Genomic DNA, 16,264 nt, shown 5'->3' with positions numbered 1-16,264 from the left:
TTTGTAATTACCTATGTTTAAAATTAAAACAAATTACAAACACACTTTGATTATCTGCTTCACTTTAAACCTTGTAATAAGCTTATAAAGTTTACCCTAACCTTTAATAAACTTTTAATTTATTTATTCGGGAATTACGGACGAAAATGTTGTTATAGTTAGTAAGCTGAGATATTTAGCATTTCGTTATCTATTTATAATATTAAAATATGTAAATATATAATAAATAACTCATTCTCATATAAGCCAAACAATATTTTTTAAACTAAATTTCTTTCCTCAATTTTTGTAGCTAATATATTTTTTAATTTTAAATTGCTCTCGGCAACGGTGGTCATAAGGATAGATTTCCTTATAATATTTTGTAAACATGACTAACAAATACTACAATATATAAACAGTTAATATGTATTAAAACGTGTTGATTAAATTGGTTGTAAAGATGAATTTGATGGTGGCGGAGATGTAGTCACGAGGTTCTCTAATTGATAAATTTGGCTGGTGATTCCAAAAGTTTAGCTTTTTCTCCTTCCTATTCATAGGTGCAAAATACGGTGAACTAAATTGTGCTATTTTTATCCATAGCCTTATAAGAATATACCTAGATATATTATTTCCGTTTGAATATGGATTAAATACTATTTGTTCTATTCTGAATTTCTGAAGTGTGCGTTTAATTGTTTACTATTTATTTTTTATTTAATTATTTAAAATTGTACTCGTTACCTTTATATACATTTCAAAAAAAAAACAAATAGTAAAAACCTAGGTACCACATTACTATATTAGATATATTAAGATAGTGCTAATTAGTAATTATTATCAGTCATAAATCATAATGTGCGGTATACTCAAATAATATTATATATTTTTGGATTATGCTACTCTGTATTGCAGTATTTATAAATAATTGTTTTGTTGCATACGCGCTCTGAGAGTACACATAGGTCAGCGCCGCTTCCTCCCGGATGGGTGACCACCCGGGATTTTTAAAAATAAAACGTATTCGTATCATACGTGTTTCAAACCAACCGCACTCCTCTACAAACGCTAATGGCCACAGTTGCCGGGGTTTAGATCAATAAAAAAAACTGTTTTATACAAGTAACAGTAATGAAATATAGATTATAATTTTTTGAATGCCTCGCATGATTTAAAATATTTTTCCTTGTGGTACAGGCCAGGTGTGCCGTTTACTTTAGGTTATGTTCCATTAACTGATTGTGCGTCAACTTCCACGATTTTAAATAATAGTTTCAATGCCCAACACAAAATCAATAACGATAATGGTTATCATTCCATATCTCCATATCCATCACTTCTTGCACATTGCCAATTTACCAAGCAATCAACACTGTATAAAGGCAAAGAAAGTCTATGTGATAGTGAAGGACTTGTGAACGTAGTGGATGTGTACTTGGGTCCAGATGGTATACTGTGGATTCTTGATATTGGCATTGTCGATACGTTACCGTCACCTGATCGTGCTAACAAACCAAAAAAATACAACGACCCAAAGGTTTTGGGTATTGATGTAACCACTGGTATTGTAAGTATAACACACAATAACATAAAAATAAAATATAATCCAAAAGTATTCGATCCAAATATTTTTCATAGTATTAAGGAAATTTAATTTTAATAGATCCATAGTTGTTTTAAAACATTTTATATTTTTTGATATGAAGTCATAAACGAAACAATTTTTAAGGTGATTTCAGTTCTCAGTAGATAGGTTAAAAACTAAGAAATTATGTAATTTTAGAATAGAAATTTCTAGGAAATGCATACCTATAATATGATTATTATGCTGGGAAAATATAACTAAAAAACGAATAACCACATGGGTGCTTAAAATGTCCATTCTGAAAGTATAAAAAAAATTAATAAATATATATGTCCATATTTAATGCTACTGAAAAGTGAAAAGTAGTAAAACATTCAGTTAACCACTTTTGTATTTTGTCTAGTCGAAAATATTTCTTGTCAATTACTAAGTACTCAACCATATTGTTGAATATATAGGGTAGATAGCATTGTCTTGAGCGTTACACTACAGTGATAGTAATTCTCGTGATTTATTTTATAGACAGTACACAAGATAATGCTCGGAACACTATTGAAACCCATGCCCACCCGTGAAGATAAGATAAAGATAATAGCTCGATCGCTGTGCTCCATCGTTGTAGAATACGACGACAACAGTGACAAAGACACATTGGCGGGCAAGTCAAGAACACAGAAAAAAACGAGGACAGGTGACAACGATATGGCGAAAAAAGCGGTGAATGACAAACTGTCAACGCAGGATAAACGAGATGACTGCTGCAGCAGAATCCATGACGATTGTGGAAATGGAGACGAAGCTGGAGGTAACAGTGGCAACAGTGCCATCTACGGTAGTAGTATTGATGGCGGTAATGATAGCAGTAGTAGATGTAACAGAAAGTGCAACAGCAACAGATCTAATAAAGATGATCCTCCAATCGTCCGCAATCGTCGACATTCGAACGGCACGTCAAGTGTAAAAAAACCAAAACCAGTGGCGGTGTACGTGGGTGACGCGTGCACCCATGACCGGGTCAAAGGTTTGATCGTGGTGTGGCTGGTGGACGACTGCCGTGGGATCCGCGTGATCCTGCCGGCGTCCGTTTCGGCGACAGAAGACGACGACAGCTGCGACGGCGATCTGGACCCGAGCCGGAACACTCTGCACATGGCGCTATTGGACGACTTCAGTGGCCTGCGGCCACAGCGACACCTGTACATCACGTACGGCCGACACCCGGACGCGTACCGGATCCCGGTGACTGTATTCCGGAACCACCGCAAGTCCAAAGGATCCCTCGATTTGAAGTTGACCAGTTGCCTGTCGACCGGCAGCAACCAGTGCGTGACTAACGTGGGCCGGAAACCGATAAGCGGCGGCGGCAGCGTCGGCAGACCCTTGGTTCCGGTCAACTCGGCGTACGGCATGCAGTGGTATTTCCGAGATCCCGCAGCCATTCGCCGATCGGACTTGTACGTCTGGGACGCCCGCAGAAGGTTTCACTCGGAATACTTCGACCTGGTTGTACGTAGCCATGTGACGGCGGTGGTGAGAGTCCAACACAGTGATCGTCCGCGCGTCACCGGTGTCTGCGAGTTGCCGCCGGACACGAGATGCAGAAGAGACACCGGATGTGGGAAGGACATGGGGCGCGGCAAGGACACGGAACGTGGTAGGGAAACAGGACGTGGGAAGGAAAAGGGACGCGGCAAGGACAAGGGACACGGAAAGGACAAGGGACGCGGCAAGGACGCGGGATGTGAGACAGATTATGGCTGCAACGACGACGACGATGATCCGTGTGAAAGCTGTAACAGCTCCAGTGATGCGTTCATCAAAAACGCGACGCACAAGCGACCCAGTGGCGGTAGACTGTCCCCAGGCTTCATGGAAATAACGTCCGTTGATTACGCCACCACTGAACCAACGGGTGCTGCCAAGGATGGTTATGTCCTGTGGGCATTACACTCCAACATTCAGGATTGGGTGCGTGGCCGAACTGGTCGTTTCGGTATGACCGCGCTGCTGTGTCCGATCGTGTGCAATACCGCGGGCGATTAATATTATATTCCTTACATTTATTATTTATATTATTATTATTGTTATTAATATTATGATAAAACGAAACAGAGCTATCTAGATTTTTTACATTATGTTATTAATTATCTGCTGCTAATGTTGTGTGTAGTAGAGTTAGTATATATGATAATATGATAATATAATACAGTACAACACAGTGTTAACTGTTTAGTATTGAATTGTAAATGAATAACTTTTATTAATGCGTTATTTTACTATATTTTACTTATGTTTAGGATATGTGGGTTAAGTACAGGTTGAAAGATATCGTATTGAAAAATAAAATTCCCGTTTCTAGAGTCAATTACATATCTACATCTTTCACTACTATTACTAAATGGGTAACTATTTTTTTACTTAAATGTGTGTGTAGGATTATATTTATAAGAAATTAATTAAACGTATTATAACAAGGTATCGTAAATAATCATAAGCATCCAAAGATTCTGGTTCCAAATACAACTTGAGATGATCAATCAGGCCCATTTCCTATGGTTTTACAATAAACTTTCTCAAAAAGCGCTTTTATTCTAGAATATATTTTATTCAAATTGATACATAAATATGCCGTTCAACAATTAATACAAAGATAATATTACTTTATCAATTAATATTTCAACGTTTTTATACTATAAATTCATATCCATTTGTATACTCAGCTGTTGAGTAATAGTTGTAATACCCAACTGTAGGTAATAAGTTATAGCCATTATTTCTTAAGATATTATAGGTATACACTATACAATCATATACAGCTATCCCTTTTATAATTGATTATCGCAGCCGATTGGCTCTCAATAAAATGTGTGTGCTGAATTTTCTTTAAAAGTAAGTCATGCTATTTTTTTATTTAAATACTACTGCATTTTATATATCTTATATGAATCGAGTGGAAGTTAGGCTACTAGTACATACTCTTTTCAAACTTACTAGTAGGTTACTAGGTATTCAGTAGTAAGCTAAACTAGTTATTTTAAAGACGCCACGAGTTATTCAGTAGCATAACAGAAAATATGCGAGACGCAAGAAACTCTCAAAACAACGCTAAGGGTGTCTGGGAGTACCTACTTCGTAATGTATGTCAACAACCTGATAACTACGTTCTTGGCTGCCGAAATAAATTTATTGGAAAATGTAATTTCCGAATTCACCAGCGTTCACAGCGAGCCGTGTTTTCAGTAAACTTATATATATATTGTCACTGTGCTGAAAAAAATTGGTTTATTAAAAAAGTTCTTAATAATATTGTAAAATTAAAATATCGATGTATGACTTGCTCGTACGTTTGAAATAATATTCATAAGTTATAACATAAGTTAGAAAGCGCAGACAAAAATGAAATCGTAACGCTGACCAAATTATATAGTGCATTGAATAATAAAGTTTTTTTGTGATGCCAATTAGCTAATAGTATATAAACGACAAAAAAAATAAATAATGCTCAGTCAAAAAGCTTGAAAATGTATTGCAATGTTCCTAATAAGTTACTCATACTGGAATAAAATAAAAGTTGGACTCAAATCTACTATCATTTTTTTTAGCTTTATAATAATATGTATTTCTTAATTTGTCAAATCCCTAAAATATGCAAAAAATATGAAAGATTATTTTGTAGTTAAAAATTCATAAAATATTTTATATTCATACCTAAGATAAGAAATTGTAATACAAGGTTCTGTCTAAGAAATATTGATTACAAAATTATAAAAAAAAAGTTGATCATAATTCAACAAATATTTTTGGTTGGGGTCAGAAGTTTAAATTTTGGCAAAATTGGATATTCAAGCATAAAACAGTGATTTTAGCTTTTTTGTTGAACGAACTTGAAACATTCCACTGTTATTTAAATTACTATATTATAAACTCAATATGGAATTTTCAAATTATTTAAACTTGTTGTAAGTTATTTATACGCATTTATTTAAAGTTTATTAGTTTTTAATGTTAAAAAAATATTTTGACTCTCGAAAAACTTGAAAATGTAATGCAAGATCCAATATAATGTGTTCTTATATCGTAGTTATTTTAAAGCATTAAAAATACTAGGCATGGTTTTTTATACGCAGTTCTTACTGAAACCCATGAATCCAAAAAAAATTTATAAGCAGAATTATTTATAGGCAGTTGATTATTTGAAGTTACAATTTTAAATCAAAATTGAATATTACGAAAAATAATGGCTTTAGTTATTTGTTGAGTACTTACTTACATTTTTTATTTTTTAGTGTACACAATATTTTGAAAATAACATGTAGATTAATTTAAAGATATTGCCTATTTATACTACGAACCTGCATACACCGTTCAGCGGTTAATTGGTATTAACTCAAAGTTAATAACAATATAATTAGGTTTATGATTATGATATAAAGATATTACATACTATTAAAATATATAATAAATAAATATATATAATATAATAAATGCTATATTTCATGAAAAGAATTACCCAACCTACCTGCCATAAAATAGATGGTAAAATTATTGTACTGTAAAATACAATATTAGCAATATAAATATTTACTTTCCTCGACCCGACACCAAAATGCATACGGGCGCCACTAAAAACCAAGACACATCATCGGCACATTTATCTGCTATTTTTTCTCAACTTATCAATAATCGAAATACTTTAATTAGCCCACTATTACTCTCTTTTCAACCGTTTTAAATGCACTCGTCGGCAAAAATATTGTCTAATATTTTTTATTTTTTCAATTTCCGTTTCTTTCAATCCTTCTCTTTACTATCTTATCTGTTGTTATTACATTTAGAAATTGCATTCTCTTTAAGTTTCATAATTGGATTGGCCACGTTGTATATTTGGTTATTTCACGTACTATAAGAATACCTTGTATATTGCTTGGTTAGTTAAGTTAATGATGTTATTGTCGAGCTATAATAGTACATACTGAAAGCTCTAATAAAAATAAATATTTAGTTAATTAATTAATTCAACCTACCATATAACTAAATATAGGTACTAATATTACCGATGGTAAAATTAATTACTTTTATGGCAAAATAAATAAATCATCAACATATACTTAGTAACACAGGCTGACAGACCGTCTTCGCTCAGAATAGTTTTTCGAATGGCATCGCAATGATTTACTATAAAATTTAAATTTAACACATCCATTACATTGACCTATGCAATATCTCGACACCAACCGCACAGAAGACACAGATAATATATACATTATCTACAACAGCTGAGCGGTTACTTGCTAGCCCGCTTATTTTTTTAAAATGCATAAGTCAAATAATGACCAAAATATGATATTGATTTTGAAGTGTATTATCAATAAAAAAATTATTATAATTATAATATTATATTATTATTAATACAATTTAATTTTGTAAATGAAATATTATATAGGGGACTTCATATTATTTTCGTATTCTAACTCTACCTAAAATATCACTATATAGATAGGTAATCTAAACCCAACTTTTTTTTCATAATCATTTGTATAGTATTAGCCAGGGGGCTTATGGGTGATTATTTATATTACGTATTATTTATTATATGTATACAAAAACTGTAAAAACTTAATTTAATTTATAACTCCCCTCCCCGTTTCATAATCCTGGCTACGTCACAGCATATATTATACAGTAATCTAAGTGCGTCTTATTTTAATTTCACATTAATTTAAGATTATTTTTATTTTTAAATGTGATTTGTGAAAATACATTATTTTCATCTATTTTTTTGTATAACTACACTGATATTCTGTACTAGGTACGAATTCCTTAATGATACTGTTCCAAGTTGACTGTTTTTTTTTCGACAATTCATTTCGCCCCGGTCCATAATTAACTGTGAAATTTTGTTCGGGTTTCCAGAGTCCAGACCTTGAATTGTAACGCCTGTACAATGGTGGATTGTAAGCAACCATGCAATTTACATCGTATAAGGAACTCATGTTTTTATTGTAGGCATTGTGGATACCATGCTCACGGAATAAATTAATTGGCAACCCCTAAATGGATAATTATATATATATTATGTACATTTAACATTCGTTAAATACATTTTTTCAAATTTTTTTTAATCCTGATTTACGAGTAAGACATTAGGTATGTCCTGCAATATAATGTACTTTGCAATAATTACCAACGCTCTTTCTCTTATATTCCTCATAGCTCTGTTATCTCGGATAGGTAAAACACGTTCGCGATAATCTTTTTGATAAGTTGACTCCCAATTACCTTCATTTTTTGACTGGGATGTGCCACATTTATCTTCATACCAGTTATCAATAAGTACACTCTTGTTGGCATACACATTCATTTTAAGGTTAATTTTTTTTAATGATATTACGAATCGAATTTTTTGTTCTCAAAAACAACTTCAAATTTTTGATTTGTTTTCTTCTTTTACTCTACTATTGAATAAATAACACTCTTAGAAATATTTATAGAGTTTTATAATAGCCAATATTTTATTGCAATACATTTTATATTTTATTTTATTATATTATAATATTTTTATATTTTATAGTATTGTTTCGATATTAATATTATAATAATTCATTTTTGTGAAATATCAAAAAGTAAAATATTATAATTAAATATTAAAAATATTGGTAAGTAATATTTAAGAATAAGACGAGCCCAATCGCATGATATTTACAGTTTGTAATTTTGTATGTATTAATATCATAAATTTAACTTTTATATGAAAAGGATAAAAACTTATTATTTACATAAAAAAACTAAGGAATGATTGGTCGTCGTTGGCCAGTTTCATCACTCCAAATATTGGTCAAATAATTACACAATTGCTTAATGGAACACGGAACGGGAAACCTTTTCTATCATATTAATTTAATCAATGCAGTAATCTATATCTATAATAATATACAATTAACGTCCATGATCATAAGTTGCGGTCACCTGGTTTTAACCGATTGACTCCAAACCCATGGTTAGGTATATTTTTCAACTAATTTCCAACTATTTGGAACATACATTTTTAAATTTTCAATACCATTTCTTTTGCTGCAATCAAGGGTTTATTTCATTTGGGTAATGGACAATAGGTCTTACAAAATCCAGTAGTGATAAAATAACACAGTTCTCCAAATTTCCTATAATACAATAATCATATTCAAAATTATTATTTTTGTCTATAAGTCATAACATTGATATTGAATTTACATATCCACACAATTTTTTACGCAATTAATATTCTGGTTACTTAATATTTAAAGCCAAAATGCAAGTGGATTGTTTATCGTAGTATTCGGATGATGTGTATTCTCTATTAAAACGTACCTATTCATCTTTGAACGTAGTTTTTACATTTTTCAATCACGAACTGTTATGTGTAGAAATTAAATGTGAATCTATGGCAAGTACCCAAATAAAATAACACACTACAAATATAATGTATAACTGTTATGATATTTAGACCAAAATTCAAAAATACGAACAACAGATAGGTAAGTAATATAGGTGTATCGCGCATGTACCTATACTACTATAATTGCAATTACAACAAAGTGAGTATAAAAGTCACCTTTATATTATACGAATTACGAATGATATTACAACCCTGTTTAAGAAAACACAAATCCACGTGTTTTGCATTTATGTATAACAACAATAATGTTATGTATCAAACATACAGTATGGTGTAATCCTATGTTATGGTATATTAATTAATACTTATACGTTTCAACAAGTTGTATACCACATTTTTTTTTTTATCAGTTTATGTTGAAAAATAATTTAATGTTCGATTATTGAAAACTATCACATACAGAAGGTAAGACAGAGTAAAAAAGAGTATTAAATATCCACGATTATTTTAAACTGAACATTTTTTTGCAGTTTTACACGATGCAAGTGAATTTTGAATAAAAATAGTTTTATACAAAATATAAAAACTAACATACATAATTTAACTAAGTGTCTTTGTTTAACATTTACTTATTGATTGAATAAATGCTTTCAGATGTAATTAAAAAAGCATATCAATAGAATAAAAACATTTAAATTTTTTTTATGGGTTTGCTGTTATAGTATAAGACTCGAGAAATTAATTATATGCATATATTTGAATATATATATATTGTGTATATGATTTATAAATAAGTACCTATGTTATTTTATGATGAATGCATTTTAAGTTTCAAAGGAGCTTTTACTTGTAGGTAATCATCAAAAAAAAAAATTAAATAAAAAAAAAAATGTTTTATATAAAAATTCTTCTAATTCAACTGAAATAAAAGAAATATTATTACAAATAAAATAATACCTCCAATTCATGATACTTATACTGTGAAATCCATAACTATTAATTACTTTTACATTGATTAATTTTCAAGTCTTACTTATTTAAATACACACTATAAATAGTCTCTAAATATAATGCATAATAAGTTACATAAACCATACATTTGTATGAAATTAGGAATAAAAATAAAAATAATTTTTTAATTTTGTTTTATTAGCTATTGGTATAAAACTATTATAGCTCAATATAAAATGGATTATTATAGTATAGTTGGATATTATTTTAAACAATAAAATATAATGTGTACTAAAAATATAAAAGCATAGGTAGGTATACAATAACATATTAACATTTCTATTAATACTTATAGTATCTAGTTTTAATCTAATCAAGTAGGTATGTACCTACTACCTATTTATAATATTATAGTATACCGGGTTTCATCAAACACATATGTATGTATAATGTATATATACCGAATAATTAATACATAATTCCAATTTCAAGTTTCATTTTGCTGTTTTATAGTTAACAATAAATATTGTTTACGCGGGCATATGGTACTATTCTCTGGGTCTCTTATAGGCATAGCTGGTAACTCTTAACAGGTTGAAAGGGTTCATCACACATTTTTTAATTTCATTGGTTTTATTTTAAAAATTATTCACCATCCAAAACGCATGACTAGAACTTATAAGCGCAAATAGCGTTTGAGATTTTGTAAGCCCCGGGACTAGGTACCTACTTCTAAAGCCCCTTCTCTATTGTGCCTATGCTACAGAACAGTCTTAAATGTACTTAAATTGAAACACTTGTCATATACTCTCGATTTTAAATTCTTAAATGACGTTGTTGTTTCAGGAAAAGTTGATTCTCAGCTCTTTTTAGGTTTAATTAACTCTAAGGTCCACCGACGAACTATCCGATCCTATGTCCCTTTTTATATTCCTCCTTGCTCCTCTATTTCTTTAATTAATGAACCCCAAAGATAATTAATATATTTTGCCAATGCTGACATTCCATATTTAATAATAATTAATAACTTGTTATAAAATTATTTTTTTACTCGAACATACCATAAGAGTATAAGACAAATTATCATTTTACACTAGGTATAAAATTGTAAATACTATTTAAAATTGTATATATTATCGCAAAGCATCATACCTATATCATAAATTAATTAATTAATATGGCGATACCACGATGTAATAATGCGCAATAATTATTTTAATAGTAGGAACTAACATCTTTAGCATAAAATGGTTCAGACTGCGCAGCAGTTTCAGCACACCGTTCAAATCGCAAACGTGTGCCATCTGAGGACAATCCGGTCTGGCGATTAACTCAATTTCGCACACCCATATATATATATATGTATAGAGAGAGAGAGAGAGAGAGAGAGAGAGAGAGAGCACTTTGTCTGTGAAGAGATGGTCCGCTTTACCTTGGTGATGGTGGCAAAATGTTCAAAATGCGCATGACCTCGCAGAGCGCCATGACAGCAGCACAGTGTACCTGGAAGACGAGCAGGCATGCAGGCAGGAGAGCTACACTTCCGACAGCTGGCACAACGCGTTCGTCAACGTGCTGTGCGTTGGGTTTAACGAGGGGACGTCGGTGGACTGTCGGAGCTGGCTTATTATCAAGGAGCACATTTTCAGGCTATTTCTATAATTATATGTGACATGGCAGTCATACAAATACAATAAGCACTAAGCAAAACAAACAAATAAAATCAAACCATATCTAATATCAACGACCTGGAAAAATCATTTTACAGGCAAAATGAACTCGTATAATCATTATCTAATTTTGAGCATTTTTTAAAATTATTATTTCAATGAGTACATCTTAAATGTTAACATTGTTGGGTACAGCTCTGGAATGATCGAAACTGTTCTCGATCATTCTATAGTTGCGCCTGTGTCACCGCGACAGCGCACGAATATTCTAGACGCGGCACCCCCTCCCCTCTGGTGATCTATCCACGACGGTCCCTATATATACAGGCTACCGCGTCTGTCTAGGGGCTAGTCACGGTTTTTATTGCGTTGGTAATTTCCGCGTAATTATTTCGTGATCGTGACATATATTTTACGTTGGTGGTTGCCGCGTAAAGCTTACTATCGGCTGTTGCAGTGGCGCAGTACGCGGTAAGAATTTGTTTTATTGTAATAATAATTTAGCAATTGTCTGTTATAATTTTGTATTATTATTTGCTATAGTTTTTTTAAAATATCCAAATATTGTATTGTAATTTCGTACAATTATATTCTTTGATGTATTATAAGTTACATTGACATTCTTATAATTTTTCAATACATCATATTATTTCATTATACACATAATACAGTCCACTTATCTTAGTAAAAATATACACTTAAAGCGTGGTTACCCCGACCAACGAATTGCTCGAGACCTCGCTTACAAACATAAACAAGCTATAATATAACAAAAATCAAAGTTTTATGTTATAATAAAGTATGTTATAAATACTAATAATTAGTATAGGTACCTACGTCGCTACTATATAATATATAGGTGTACCTGGGAACAATTATGCCTATACCTACTTAATACTTTAATAATTCAATGTACTTGTCTATATAAAATCGCTACTTGAAAATATTGCAAATAACTTTTAAAATGTATTGCTTGATCATTATGAACAATATTTCATGAGAAAACATTTTTAAGAATAAAGCAATATCGATCAAGATGCGCAGATACATTCTAAATCCACACACTTTTTGCAACCTTTTCTTTAATGGACAGTTGGATAAAGTTTTAAAAACGTACACATAATAATATCATCTCTATACTTTATTGAGGTATTTTATCTAACAAACTTTTATATTGACGTATAAGCTTGACCTATGTATATACCTATCAGCTATATAGTCTGTACGATACAGCTTGCGTCTGTGTATATAATAATGTTAAAGAATAATAATAATGATCGATGAACTATAACGTGCATTATAAGTACTAAAGTACATATATAAGTATAATATGGTTGGCCATAGGTTTTCAACCAAACATCTCTTCTTAATTTTGTTAATGGTGCCCTTGGGATATTCTCAATCATTTTACGAACAAAATTACTCGACATTCGTTCGGGCTGACACGCGGTGCTACCACAATACCTACCACATAAATATATGTGTAATATTCATGATAACCACAATAATATGTAGATTATAATTTTTCGTAAGTATCCGATAAAATTAAAATTGAAATACCTACATTTATACATATTATTACTTATTAGACATTGTACATATGTGATTAAAATTAAATTGATTAATGTGAACGCCGAAAAAATATTTTGCATTGCCACTGATGTTTGACACGAGGGAAATGTAAACTCAACAACACGTATACATATATAGCTTATAGGTTTAGATAATAAGTAGAAAATACATATGATATATGTGGTATAGTATCATATAGGTAGCCGTAGCATTCGTATTTTTAATTAGAAGCATAATGTTTATTTCTAGGCATAATAATTGTTTATTAAATTTATTTGTGTTTACAGTCGGCGTTCGTTTTAATGATTATAATTTATAATTGTTAAAGTTTTTATTCGAATGATTTACTATAAAAAGTATTTTTTTTTCAGTTTAATACGTGCACCCTTTAACTCAGTAAATTTTATTTTTTTCAACTTATTTTTAATACCGAGTAACCCATATAACATATACATTTTAATTATATATTCCATAACATTTATTTTTTGAAAATATTTAATTTCGAAATCATTTGGTTATACTTATACGAAAATTATAGTTCCCATAAATGGTATATATATAATATATATATATATATTTAATAGGGTATTAGGGTATTAAAATTTAGATGAACTGAGTTTGTTTTTTTCAGTACCTACTAGTGGCGTATCTGAAGCTCAAACGAGAGGGACGGTTTTTTTAAAATTGTAATTCACAAATTTTCAATACAGCCCTTACATAACAAATTATTTATCAAAACATCATAGTCCACAACTACCATTACTAAAAAAAATTTAAAGTAGAATCCACCCCACCCATCACCCTCTATCCTTCTCACCGACAGATACCATATTACTACATAATATTATAATAATTATAATTACCTAAAATATAGGTAGTATAATAAATCATAAATTCAAATGTAAGTAACTTTATAACATTAGGGAGGCACACAGTTGCTTATCCAGGATTCAGAATGACCATGCCATTCTCTATAAACAGCATTTTATTTTTATTGATTTTATAAAATACCGAAAAAAGTAATAATGAATGAAAAATTGACCAGGAAGAGCTAAAAATACCTACAATTAAAATATTTATAAAATGCAAAAGATTCTAAATTGAGTTCGTTTATACCTAATTCAAACTTTGTGTTATAAATTTAAGGAAGTTATGTCTTACAATACTCTAAAAAGAATGCATTTTCCTTCAAACTCACAGTCCTATGCAATATTGAAATCTGCATATTACATCAATCGGATACTATGTTTAATTTATAATTGTATTAATAGAAATATTAAATATAACGGATATAAGGAGGAGTTTCAATATATCCAGAATGTGAGGGCAAAGCCTCTTACGGCTTTCTTCCTTTAAAATGTCTTGGTCGCTTAAGCCCCACTAATATTTTTAATTAAGACATTTCCAAGTTCATAATATCGCAAAATTAATGTAATTTATTCTGTAATCATAAAATAAGGAGTTTGATATGCTTGATTTATTGGTTTAAATGTTTGGTTATAAAAATACATATATTATCGTTTATTAGATTCCAGTCATAATATGTTTTGAATGAGTACTGACAAATCCTTAACCCTTTATAGGGCAGAAGTATAGAAGTAAGCCTTTATAGTAGTCCTATCACTTCAAAATTTTGTTTTTCATATAATGTTGGTGTTTGTATATTCTATATTGACAAAAAGTTTTTAACCCTACTTATAGTTTTTGATGATAAATATACCAAATATATTAATTATATGAGTGCATGGACAATTACAATCCTGAATGACATTTTTACACAATAATAAAAACGGTACTTAATAATTATATAATCTCACCAGTGGTGAGGAACAGTGGATCTTGGTTTGAAGAACTTATGATTTTAATTTTTTTAATTTGAGGATTCCAAGCCAACTACATCCTAAGTGTTTTAAAGAAATAGAAGATGTACCTAAAAATTTTTCTATTTTTTTTTTTTGTTTTCTAAAGAAAACAATTATTTTTATATTTTTAAAGTTATTGCGAAATTCAAACTAAATAATAAGGTAAATTAGAAGAGAATTTCTTACTGGTTTACATTTGAAATATGTTTTTTAAGTTGTTTTGTTGTCTTACGAAAATCGATCAAGTAAAAAACAATTTTAGAGTTATACAAATTAACAATTTAAAAATGAATCACTTTGTACATGACGTCAACAATATATAATTTAATAAACAAAATTGATCTATGCTGGGATTTAATGATACTGTCAAGGTAATTTAATATATCATTTAACTAAAAAAAAATTACTCAAAAATTGTTAGAAATTGTTGTCAATAATTTATTGATGAATGTATTTTAATTAGGTACCTAATAAATAACAAAATTGTTTTCAGTCTACAGTTGTGCAGGATAAACTAATTCTTGTATTATAATTGAACATATACACAATTTAATTTATGCGCTTGAAATGATAATGGAACAAACTCACTTTCTTATAGTTTTAAAATATCTTCAAAAATAATAATGAACATTTTACCAGAAGACTGAGTCAGAAGAGAGGAAAGTGTATCCAAGAAAATACTATGGTTAATATGACCACCGCCATTGAACATTAGTTCAGGTAACAAGCTTTTGATTGTTTTTTTATCATCTATAAAAGAAACAACAATTTTAATAACTAGCAAATATAATTACCCGGCAGAAAATATATATACATAACCTTTCGTAGTCTTTGGTTTTTCAAGTAAATTAGTATAGTTTACGATTTAATTGTTATGATGTTTTTTATGATAAAGTCCATAGTTTTACGATATATGTTTGGTTCCTACACGTGGCACCTATTTAAATTTAAATTTAAATTATCTTATAGGTAGGCACAGTCATAGAAAAATTATAAAAATCATCTTTATCATAAAAAAATTACAAGTTATCTTTTTTTGAATAAATACGTAATCATCCTTGAGACAATAATAGAAATAAGCCATGAAAATAAAACAACTATTTTAGATACGAAAGGATTTTCGCAGGAACGAATTTTTTGGATCTATATTTAAACTTGCTTTTATTGGCCCCTTTTTGGAGATTATTTTCATTATAATACTTGTCCAATATAGTCAATTTTTTATAGTATGGATCCGAAATTGTTTTTCCTACGAAGATCTGATCAT

General features: G+C 30.2%; 1 protein-coding gene across 1 annotated transcript; it reads right to left on the bottom strand.

Annotated features, from left to right (window-relative positions):
• Nucleotides 1-7,338: 7,338 nt before the first annotated feature.
• Nucleotides 7,339-7,928, bottom strand: LOC111033727. The gene is made up of 2 exons (XM_022314619.1): nt 7,752-7,928; nt 7,339-7,617 (listed from the first exon to the last, which is right to left on the bottom strand). The coding sequence occupies exons 1-2, from the start codon at nt 7,926-7,928 to the stop codon at nt 7,339-7,341; spliced, it is 456 nt and encodes a 151-aa protein (XP_022170311.1).
• Between the last annotated feature and the right edge of the window lie 8,336 nt (nt 7,929-16,264).

Source organism: Myzus persicae, unplaced genomic scaffold (genome assembly GCF_001856785.1).
Source record: "Myzus persicae strain clone G006 unplaced genomic scaffold, MPER_G0061.0, whole genome shotgun sequence".
Taxonomy (NCBI): domain Eukaryota; kingdom Metazoa; phylum Arthropoda; class Insecta; order Hemiptera; family Aphididae; genus Myzus; species Myzus persicae.
The sequence above is the reverse complement of the archived record's forward strand: the minus strand, read 5'-3'. Positions and strand labels throughout refer to the sequence as shown.

Bases quoted from the DNA above. Each gene is read 5' to 3' on its own strand.
- LOC111033727 (XM_022314619.1), bottom strand. From the start codon at position 7,928: ATGAATGTGTATGCCAACAAGAGTGTACTTATTGATAACTGGTATGAA. The intron at 7,618-7,751 runs GTAATTATTGCA...TTATCCATTTAG, and splicing joins ATATAAGAGAAAGAGCGTTG to GGGTTGCCAATTAATTTATT.